An 11,477-nucleotide genomic window follows, 5' to 3' on the forward strand; every position below is an offset into this window, starting at 1 on the left:
AAATGCCGAGGCGTAGAGAAATGGATGGATTGTGTAGAGACATTCTTGTTCAATGAGACTGTTAATCGAGAAGGATTTCAGTTGGAGGAAGAAGAACGAAAAAAATGGACTATATTATTATACCTGTTTGCGTGTGTTGTTTTTTTTGAAACAAAAAATAATATTTACTGTGTGCATTTCTTAAAGTATAGTGAAAGGTGAAAATTGAAACCAAATTGAAGTTGATGGTTTATTTATTTTTCTTGGGGGGAGGTATCATGTGAGAGTACTTTTAAGAAATGGGTGTTTAATTAATGTACCTTTAAGAAATGGGTGTTTATCAGTGATGTCAGAGTGTGGGTGGAGCTGGGCTGTCTGTCAGCTTTTTACTTTTGTTTTAGGCTGTTTGCTGCAGGGTGTGTTTAGTTTCGTTTTCAGAACAGGATAACTGCAGTCACTGCCAGAAGGGGTATTTGTCTCTCTCTCTGTAATCTAAAGAATGTAAATCGATCCTTTGGTGATTTAAAACTAATAACTGCTCTCAGTAGTGACTTTGACCTGATGTGCTTCTGTTAAAGGTTTTGTTTTTAAGTCTTATGGATGTAAAAAGGAAAGCCTAAAGGATTATTTAGTGTTGTAGTCTTTGGGGGTTGTATTTGAATTAATGGTTGCTAAGATGTTCACTGTATGTTTTAAAAAGGTTGACTTGAGTTCATAGAATAAACATTGTTTTGCTTTAAAAAATACTTTTCCATTTCTGCTGTACCACACCTGTAGAGTGGGCCGGGTGCTCCCCATACAACAATCTATTAAACGTTGTGGGTCAGCTGAACTCCATGATACACGTTGGGGTTCTCTAAACCCTGGCGCATAACAATATTTAATATCTTTGCTGCTCCAGATGCTCAGAACCTTTAGAGGTTCCTGAAAGCTGGTCCATCCCTCCACTCCCAACACGGCAATCGCGTTCCTTGAAGACCCTTCAAAATCTATTGGCTATTGTGCCTGTGGGCCAGCTCACCAAATTAATGTAAGCAATAATCAGAATCAAAGTTGAATTTGCTCAACACCTATTCCTTCAGGGGCTCTGTCCACTGTGCGGTCAAATTGTAAATTATGCATACCACGCCACAGCATAACGTTGTCCTCAGGCCCTGCAGGGGTATCTCTTTCCCTGGGCGGCAAGGTGGGGGCACAGTGGTTAGCACTGCTGCTTCACAGCACCAGGGACCCGCGTTCAATTCCGACCTCGGGTGACTGTGTGGAATTTGCACGTTATCCCCGTGTCTGCGTGGGTTTCCTCCAGGCGCTCCGGTTTCCTCACGCAGTCAGATGTGCAGGTTAGGTTATGCTAAATTGCCCTGAAGTGTCTAAAGATTGGGTGGGGTTACGGAGATAGGCATGGAGATTGGACCTAGGTAGCGTGCTCTTTCGAAGGGTTGGTGCAGACTCGATGGGCCAAACGGCATACTTCTGCACTGTAGAGATTCTGTGAAAGTCTCTGAAATTCTGACTGGAGTTCAGTGCTTCTTTATTCTACAAGTTTTAATCTGTAAACAATTCTCCAGTCATCAAGGTAGACTCTTCAATGTTGTAGTTTACTGTATCAAATCAGGGTTCCAGAGAGGTTTCTTTCTTTAAACGACATTTAGCTGAAACTGCACTTTCTGGAGACCTTCAACTATTAGTTATTTTATATGTATTCATGCATCAAATGAAAACCAGGGGCGAAATTCTCCGGTATTGGCGTGGTGTCCGCCAACCGGCGCCAAAAACGGCGCAAATCAGTCGGGCATCGTGCCGCACCAAAGGTGCGGAATCCTCCGCATCTTGGGGGGCCGAGCCCTCACCTTGAGGGGATAGGCCCGCGCCGGACTGATTTCCGCCCCGCCAGCTGGCGGAAAAGGCCTTTGGTGCCCCGCCAGCTGGCGCGGAAATGACATTGCCGGGCGGCGCATGCGCGGGAGCGTTAGCGGCCGCTCACGGCATCCCCGCGCATGCGCAGTGGAGGGAGTCTCTTCCGCCTCCGCCATGGTGGAGACCGTGGTGAAGGCGGAAGGAAAAGAGTGCCCCCACAGCACAGGCCTGCCCGCGGGTCGGTGGGCCCCGATCGCGGGCCAGGCCACCATGGGGGCACCCCCCCGGGGCCAGATCGCCCCGCGCCCCCCCCCCCCCCCAGGACCCCGGAGCCCGCCCGCACCGCCTTGTCCCGCCGGTAAGAGAGGCGGTTTAATCCACGCCGGCGGGGCAGGCATCCTAGCAGCGGGACTGCGGCCCATCCGGGCCGGAGAATCACGGAGGGGGGGGGGGCCGCCAACCGGCGCGGTGCTATTCCCGCCCCCGCCGAATCTCCGGTGCCGGATAATTTGGCAACCGGCGGGGGCGGGATTCACGCCAGCCCCCGGCGATTCTCCGACCCAGCGGGGGATCGGAGAATCTCGCCCCTAGTCTTTGTACTGCACTTATCAATTATATTTGTTCACTAATTATAACTTAATCAAGGTTCATTACATTTACAATCCATTTGATTCATGACTTGCTGTTACTTCATACAATTTGTTCAATCCATGTAGTTAGTATAAGGTCCAAAAAGCAGGATATGAAAGTGGCTGAAGAAGCCACGCATTAGTGTTAAACTGGCTTCCTTGGTCTTGTTAATTATTACAGTGAGTAGAATATAAAACTGGTCAAGTTAAATAAAAATCTAACTTCCCAGGCATCCTACATCATATTGACCTCCATTGACTCTTTACCCTCAAATACATCCAATTAAAAATGATTTTTCGCATGCTCATGGCCTTGACACACCCTCTCTCTGGAACATACTAGAGCCCTACAGAGCTCTCTACTTCATTGATTCTATGCTCTTGTATATCTTCTTTCCCTTTGCTCAATGTGGGCAGTTGTGCCTTCAACCACCGAGTCCCTAGCCCTGGAATTCCCTTGCTGAGCCATTCTGCCTCTCAACCTCTTTCCATCCCTTTGAGACCCTTTTAGAACTCACCTATCGGACAAGTTATTAATCACCACTACAAGTGTCTCCATCTTTTGTCCGGTCCCATTTAAGTTTGATTAATAATTTCAAGCATCTGGGGACATTTTCCTTATTACTCTATAAATGCAAGTTGTTGTGACAGTGATAGGTTTTCTTTGATCTGAGTCTCTTCAAGCAGTGTTATAGATGGTAGTGTAAGGCGGCACAATGGCGCAGTGGTTAGCATTGCTGCCTCCTGGCACTGAGGACCCCGGTTCGATCTGGGCCCCGGATCACTGTCCGTGATGTGTTTGCACATTTTCCCCATGTTTGCATGGGTCTCACCCCCACTATCCAAAAAGATATGGAGGGTAGGTAGATTGGCCATGCTGAATTGCCCCTTAATTGGAAAAAATGAATTGGGTACTTCAAGTTTTTTTTAAAAGAAATGTTGATGTGCCGACAGTCTAAGAAACTCGGCTGTGATCTTTCTTAATCAATGAAGTGAATTGTTTCTAGAAATAATTTTGATAAGAAATAAAAAGGTACTGGGCCAGACTTTATGATACCCACACCGGAGGCAGGGCTTTTGACTAATTCACCATCTTCCTGCCCAGCCCCAATCTAGTCTCTATACAGAGATGCATGGGTAAAGTGCCCAATAGGCTGCCTGCCTTTATGCCTATTGAAGGGCCATTTATGCCTATTTAACTGGCCATTTATTGCTCATTAAATCTCTCAATCTGACTGCACTGCCATAAAATGCTGGGCAGTGGCAGGTGGGCAGAGTATTTGTGAATAGCTTTGTTGAAAAGGTAGGAAGAAGTGGGGGGGGGGCACATCATTGCCCTATGTGCTTTGCGAGCATTGGTGGTGCCCATTGCCGATGTTACCACCCCCCTCCTATTGTTCCTTGGCTTCCAAAACTTGACACCCACCTTCTCACTGCCCCTCCCCTTCCCCCCCATGCACTGTGATCTGTCCCCGTCCAAAACCCCAGACCTTATTACTCAAAATGCACTCTGTGGAGTGGGCATGACGTCTTCATCCCAGGACCTCCTTCCAGTTCCAGCAGTGCCCACTACTGAATTTTGGTGGCAGCTTTCGAAGGGCGGACATTTTCCCATTGAAAGGCAGAAATCCCACCCTCAGCATTTCAAGATTGCCGACAGCGTGTCATAGCTGAGGGGTGGACGTTTTATGTTAAAGTCGATGGTTTGGAACCGGCTTTCCTTCTGGATGAGGAGACAGTAGTACCCACTCCCCTGCTAAACCCTGACTGAAACAATTAGAGATGCTATATTTCTTTCATATCATAGAATCATAGAACTTATAGTGCAGAAGGAGGCCATTCGGCCTACCATCCCTCGGAAAGAGCACCCTACTTACGCCCACACCTCCATCCTATTCCCGTAATCCAGTCTAATCTTTTTGGACACTAAGGGCAATTTATCATGGCCAATCCACTTAACCTGCACATCTTTGGACTGCGGGAGGAAACCGGAGCACCCGGAGGAAACCCATGCAGACACAGGGAGAACGTGCAGACTCCGCACAGTCACTGACCCAAGCCGGGAATCGAACCTGGTACCCTGGAGCTGTGAAGCAACAGTGCTAATCACTGTGCTACTGTGCCGCCCAACATCTTTAGCACCTCAGTCTGACTACAAGATTATGAGTCCTTGACAGAGGAAAAACTAGAATATTTTTATACAGAGCAAATTTGAGGAATTTTCACTCCCAGTTTCTGTTGTCTCCTCCCATTGTGGAAATTTAGGTCTGAGATCACCAAATTGCAGGGTTTTCCAATCATTACGGATAGAAAATCCTGAAGGAACTTCCGATCTCTGTGCCTTGATCCCCAAAATGGGCCATTGGGCAGGCTAAGCTTCTTGTCGGCACCTTGGATTCATACAATCCCTAAATTCTGACTGATTCTGAATCCATGCATGTGGAGCAATCTATAAACAAAGATAGAGTCAGCATTGTTTCATGGTCTGAATTGCAAAGCATTTAATATTCATTCAGATGAACCCTGGTCTGCCTCAGTCTCAGTGAAAAACTCCTCAACGTCATCTAACATCTGCCCATAAACCGGATCATCTTGAGGACTTGACAGGGACTCCTGATTCTCGCCGGTATCAATAACCGATTGATCTTTATTAATGTCTTTCTGCTTGAAGTTGTCAAAATCGATGGAGGCCATGGCGGAATCTGGAACAGAAATAAAACTCCCCTTGTGAATCCTGATGGCTTGTTGACATTGATTTTATGTTCTTCCCTAATTGACACTGCTATGCTCTTTCTCACTAAATGGGATATTATATGCTCCCCAAGCTATAAGCCTCTGGCGACTGCCTAGTGACCTGTTCCAGGAGTAACTAGCTATCGAAACATAGGCTGTTGGTCACAAGACCAGGCAGGCCAAAACGTTTCGGATGATAAACCAAATCCAACCTCAGCCAAAAGAGACGGTGATCACTTAATTACTTTCTGCAAATTGGCTAGGGAGGCAATGGTACCCACTGGTCTGATGTGACCAAGGAGACAATAGAGCCCATCAAAAGGCAGTTCACACATCGTATAACATTCCAGATCAGGAGTTCCCAAAATTCCGCAATACGAGCTAGACAAGGACCGGGAAAACAATTTACATTCAAACAAAACTTTCTCTCCAGGGGACCAATCAACAGGGACCCGGGTTCAATTCCGGTCTCGGGTGACTGACCGTGTAGAATTCGCACTTTCTCCCTGTGTCTGCGTGGGTTTCCTCCGGGTGCTCTGGTTTCATCCCAGTGTCCAAAGATGTGCAGGTTAGGTGGATTCGCCATGCTAAAATATTGTCCCTTAGTGTCCAAAGATGTGTAGGTTAGGTGAGCTTATGAGGATAGGGGTAGGGTGCTCTTTAAGAGGGTCAGAGAAGACTCAAGGGGTCGAATGGTTTCCTTCTGCACTGTTGGGATGCTATGGGTTCTATAGTTCTATTTTTTGGGTTTGTTTTTCCGTCTGGGTAGATCAGGCAGAAAATTGTACAACAGGGGCAGCCTCTTAAACAAAAAGGGGGTTGAGCGTGGGGTGAAACGAAAAGGAAGGAACACAAGGCATACAACTCGACATGGTCGGTACATCAGAGTAGCGTCTGGCTCTTTCTCTTGCCCTCCCTCTACAACCAGGGCCAAGGGAATACACCAAGGAATGGACACAGCCCCGAGGACATTGACTACAGAGGACATGATGGGGTGAACGTTCATCTTTAGCCTGCGGAATACTCAGCTCAACGCCATGTGAAAAGTCGCCTCGCGTCTCTTGACCAAACGTTGGGTAATTTGGGGTGTTTAACAACTAACTGTGAGTAAGGGAACCTGGAGGGGCTGGGCTCGGTGAAGTCCAACCACCTAAGAATGGTTAGCATCGGTTGTGCCATATTTAGATTCTCGATATGTAACACACCCTGATAATTCAATATTGAAACCTGTGTCGATTCATCGGCTTCCAGCAACCTTCATAAATGCTTCAAAAAGCCCAGGCTTTCGACTTCATAAATGAGTGAGTTTGGTCATGACCCGTAAGGCTGATTCGGGCAGAATCCCCACCTCAGCGAGTTACCAACCATTGTGATTCACTGGCAGTTCTGTACTCCCAGCAGTGTCACTGGGAGCGGTGGCCACTGTTGGTACTAGAAGCAGCCCCACTTAATTAAAGTCCTGGAGCCAGCTGAAATGGGTCAGGAAGGTTCTTTGGGTGAGGACTGGAGGGGTGATCCTGGGAGTTGGTGAAGGAGAGGCAAGTAGGGGTTCCTGATGGAGAGACTGGAAGGAGGGAGTGCCGTAGAGGGCAGACCTTGGTGGGACGGGCCCCATGTGGAAAGCGGGCCAGTGTTGGAGGCACACCCCCTTTTCCCACTCACAGTCCAAGCAGACGTACTGCTTGACTTGTCCCCTGCCTCTGACTTCCTCTTGCTGGTCTCAAAATGGAGGCCAGGCATGACAAAGCCCTTCAGTGGTCAATTAATGGTCACTTAATGCCACTTAAGGGCTTCATTCAGGGCAAGGGAAGGCAGGTTGCCCAAGGCCTCATCTGCACACCAGTCCCCTTAGCAAAATTGGGGCCAGCCGAACCCACCAGCGGGGAACCGGTAAATTCCACCCATGAAAAGCAGTGTTCCACCATCATCGAAGGAAGAAAAGAGATTAGCGACCAGTTCCTGGATGGTATTCATTCTTCAGGAGTCCCACGCTATCTCTAGCAAAACAATTAAAGTCTAAAGCAACTTCAGGAGCTTGCACACACACAGAATAACATGGAATTCTAGAGGTTGTTAGTAATCCTTCCCTTCTGCAGTATTGAAGTTTCCCCTGTCTGCAATCAAAGGGATACCCATCGAAGCAGTGAGGAAGTCCATTATTAGTCACTCATCTTGCTAAAAGCCCTTGAAGAACTATACTTTGTTCATTGAGGTGCAACTGGATTTTTAAAGACATACTAACTGCATAATTACTGCTCACACTTACATTAACTCTGAGAAGCTCATTTTATATTTGTGGAATGTCAAATTTCTCCATAATTCAAATAAATTCACGTGCTTTAAAAGCATGCCAGATTATTTTTATTTTGGCTATTATTTCTATCCAATCATAATCATTAATTTTGTTGTCTGAAAATTTAAACGTGAAGGGAAAATATAGTACTTTTAATTTTCTACTTTTCTAAGGGTTAATACTTCAATTCAATTGGCTACTTATCTGCTTTCTGAAATCAATTATTTTTTCTCCAATTAAGGGGCAATTTAGCGTGGCCAATCCACCTACCCTGCACATCTTTGGGTTGTGGGGGTGAGATCCACAAAGACATGGGGAGAATGTGCAAACTCCTCACGGACAGTGACCCAGGGCCGGGATCGAACCCGGGTTCTCGACGCCGTGAGGCAGCAGTGCTAACCATTGCGCCACCCAGCCGCCCAGCTTTCTGAAATCACTGCTGCTGATTGATCCCAAAGCCTTGTCGTGCCTGGCCCCCATTTTGAGACCAGCGAGAGGAGATCAGGGCAGGGGGTGAAGTTAAGCAGTCTGACATGGCGGTAAACTCAGGGTGCGATTTAACACAAATAAAAAGTACTGATTATGGCACGAATAGCAGGGTATTTCGTGGCATCTGCAGTGCCAAGAAAGTCCCTGCTATCAAATGGGACTTTTATTTGCGGGCCTCGGCAAGGGATGCCTGATGAGGCCGCACTTACCTCACTCCGGCACTGCCGAGCTCAGCTCATCAGTGCAGGAAGAGATCAGGGCACAATTTTTACATGACGCCACGATTACTAGATCCCCTCAGCCACCCCACCGCGGCCTCCAGATCCCCCTGGCTTACCTCTTAGAGGGTCCATCAGCAGCCTTTCACCCCACCTCTTAAGGGCAAGGCACCCACGGGCCGATACCTGGCACAGGCAACCTGCCACCCAGGCACCTTGTCACTGCCAGTATGGCACCCGTTAGCGGTCCTACCTGCCTGGCAGTGCCACCCAGGGTGGTACTGCCAGGGTGCCAGACTGTCAGTGCTAATGTGCATGGGTGTCATCTGGAGTGCTTGGCTACCACCCTGTCCAGAGCGTTACTGCCTCGGGGCCTCAAATGAAGTGGGAGACAGCCCCAGGTGTCTTTATGCCTGGTCCACGTTTGTGAGGACCAGTGCTAAAGGACACCAGGGCGAAGTCTCCCAGCGCGGGTTTTCATTCTCAGGCACAGACATATTTAAAGGAGCCATTAATCTAGATCTTGCCCAGCAAGGGCGAAACCCATCATGTCTTGCATGATCTCGTTTGATCTCGCAGTGCGTTCCGAGCATTGCAAATCTCGCGAGAGGCCATTCGATTGTACCCTTAATCTGCTGTTCGGAAAGAGCTAAATCACCTGAGGGCCAATGCTCCACCACTGAGCAGGAAATCCTCGCCAGAGTCAAGCTCATTCACAGGATAGGGCTGATTCTGCTATCCCACAGCACGAGAAGGGACTGTGAGGAGGAGCCAGAGATACAACCTTAAAGTCCTAATTTTACAACCTGTGCGCTCTACAAACATAAAACACGGTTTGCTGGTTGGAGCATGAAATCATCCTTAATGTTTTTGATATTTTGCACCAGATTTCTTGCAGGATGACCGACATCAATTGCACAGAATAATAATTGTGCCATGTTGCACATTAACAGGAAGAGCTGAGAGAAGCATGATTGTTGGAAACAAACGGTCACAAAGCTGGAAAGAGGCAACTGATTTGCTCCCTTCACCACTTCCAAGAAGATAGAGTTAATTCAGGACATTGACTGGAAATACGTTTGCTGTTTGTTAGCCTTTGTCCTGCAGCCCTCAGTTCAAAATTGTTTGCACTGTTACCTGCTGGAAATGTAAGCTTACGGAATGGGGAAGCAACTGCAATGGTGTATTGCAGATCGAGCCTATGGTTCCCCTCTTCAAGCATTGTGGTTTAAGAAGTGAGAAATGAACAGGGAAAACATGGAAAAGGAAAAAGGATCGAACTAGAGACAAGTCAGGTACACGGCGAGAGGTGATGCGAAGACAAGATAGAATGCTTAAGAGAAAGGGAGAGAGAGAGAGAGCAAGAGGAAGGGAATTTCCATAGAGCACTCCTGCTACTGCACAACCCCAGTTTTAGCAGAAGATCTGTTGCCAGGTTTTCCACTGCAATTCTGATAAAGTTATGCCAGTGCGGTGGCAGCACCTCGACCGAAATTCCAGTTCTCATTGAGAACATCAGCACCATTACTGCAGCTTTTGTTCTGGCTGGCTCTCAAATTAACCTTCAATCGCAACTCCCTTAACCTGCCATGGCCGAAGTTGCACAAATAAAACTACCACGTGCCTTACCTGGTGGAAAGATGGAATTTAAAAGCATTATCTGTCTAAATCGCTGGCTTTTAAAGCAGACCCAGGCAGGCCAGCAGTGCCGGTTCAATTCCCGTACCAGCCTCCCCGAACAGGCGCCGGAATGTGGCGACTAGGGGCTTTTCACAGTAACTTCATTGAAGCCTACTTGTGACAATAAGCGATTTTCATTTCATTTCTGCCTTATTTTGCACTTCCGACATTTTCAACTTTGCCCACCTGCCTGGATGAACTCCGTCATCCATTTCCCTGGATCGACACTGATCTTGTCAGAGACTAATGACTACTTCTCCAACCTAGTTAAGAGAAGAGATCGCAATGCTTACCAAAGGTTTTTTGAGAGTAAGGCCTTGAACCTCTGCAGAAGTGGTTGATGCTTTGTATGACAGGATGTTTACAGAGCTGCCTCACTTCATCATCTTTAGGCCTTTCGCACATGTTAAGCATCACTTGTATCGCTACTTGGCCGCAATTCATTGTTATTTTCTGCTTGGGCTTTTGGGAGCCTTCAAAGGAGGGCAGCATCAGCCCAATTGCCAGGATGAACACAGGACTCTTCATTGCAGCTCACAAGAGATCAACTTCAGCTCAATAAGAACCGAGTGCCAATTGCTCCACTCACTCTCTAATGGCGTCCACTGCGCCAATTGCACCTGCTTTCATTAACTGATCCAAATGTATTTTCCAATCTCAAACTTCTACCTGACTGTATTACTCTGCAGATTCTGAGTATCTTGCTCTTTCTTCTCTGTCCTTGACTTATATGTTTATCAATCCCTTCGCTCTTTATAGTAATTTTGCTCCCTTAACAGGAGCCATCACAGTTTCTCATTAACTTGCTAACTTTTTCTCAACACCTCAAGTCCATATTTTATCTACATTTGTTCATTTTCTGCTGACTTTTGACATTTTTCCAACTCCTCAGCACCTTGATGTCCCAACAGAACATAGCCGCATCTCTTTCTTTCATTAATGTTTAGTCGAACCAGTTAATGTTTGTAATAAAATATGCTAAATGATGCAGATACTTAGAAATCGAAGCAAGGACATCGAATGCTGGAAAATCTCAGCCGGTCTGGCAGCATCAGTAGGGAGAGGGAGCCAAGCTAACGTTTTGAGACCTTTTGGCTTTGTTCAGGCGAAGAGCGAAAAGGGTTCGAAGTTTTAACTCTGTTTGCTCTCCTTACAGATGTTGCCAGACCGGCTGAGATTTTCCAACATTCGCTGCTCTTCTCTCAATTAATATTTGTAACTGATGCCTCACAACAAGACTACTTGTGGATGAACCTGCCCTAATAATAATCTTTATTAGTGTCACAAATAGGCTTATATTAACACCACAATGAAGTTACTGTGAAAATCCCCTAGTCGCCACTCTCCGGCGCCTATTCGGGTACACTGAGGGAGAACTCAGAATGTCCAATTCACCTAACAAGCACATGTGGGATGAAACCGGAGCACCTGGAGGAAACCCACGCAGACACGAGGAGAACGTGCAGACTCTGCACAGACAATGCCCCCAAGCCAGGAATCGAATCTGGGTCCCTGGCGCCTGTGAAGTCACAGTACTAACCATTGTGCTACCGTGCCACCCATACATTCATTGAACTGTCCACAATGAAACGGGCATAG

General features: G+C 47.1%; 1 protein-coding gene across 1 annotated transcript in view; it reads right to left on the bottom strand.

The window, feature by feature from the left end:
* Nucleotides 1–10,589, bottom strand: part of LOC140430092 (uncharacterized) — a 234,827-nt gene extending 224,238 nt beyond the window's left edge. Inside the window, exon 1 of the mRNA XM_072517617.1 lies at nucleotides 10,172–10,589. Within this exon, the coding sequence (XP_072373718.1) occupies nucleotides 10,172–10,406 (235 nt within the window). The 5' untranslated portion in view covers nucleotides 10,407–10,589. The remainder of the gene's footprint in view (nucleotides 1–10,171) is intronic.
* Between the last annotated feature and the right edge of the window lie 888 nt (nucleotides 10,590–11,477).

The sequence above is a fragment of the Scyliorhinus torazame genome, chromosome 9 (genome assembly GCF_047496885.1).
Source record: "Scyliorhinus torazame isolate Kashiwa2021f chromosome 9, sScyTor2.1, whole genome shotgun sequence".
Lineage (NCBI taxonomy): Eukaryota > Metazoa > Chordata > Chondrichthyes > Carcharhiniformes > Scyliorhinidae > Scyliorhinus > Scyliorhinus torazame.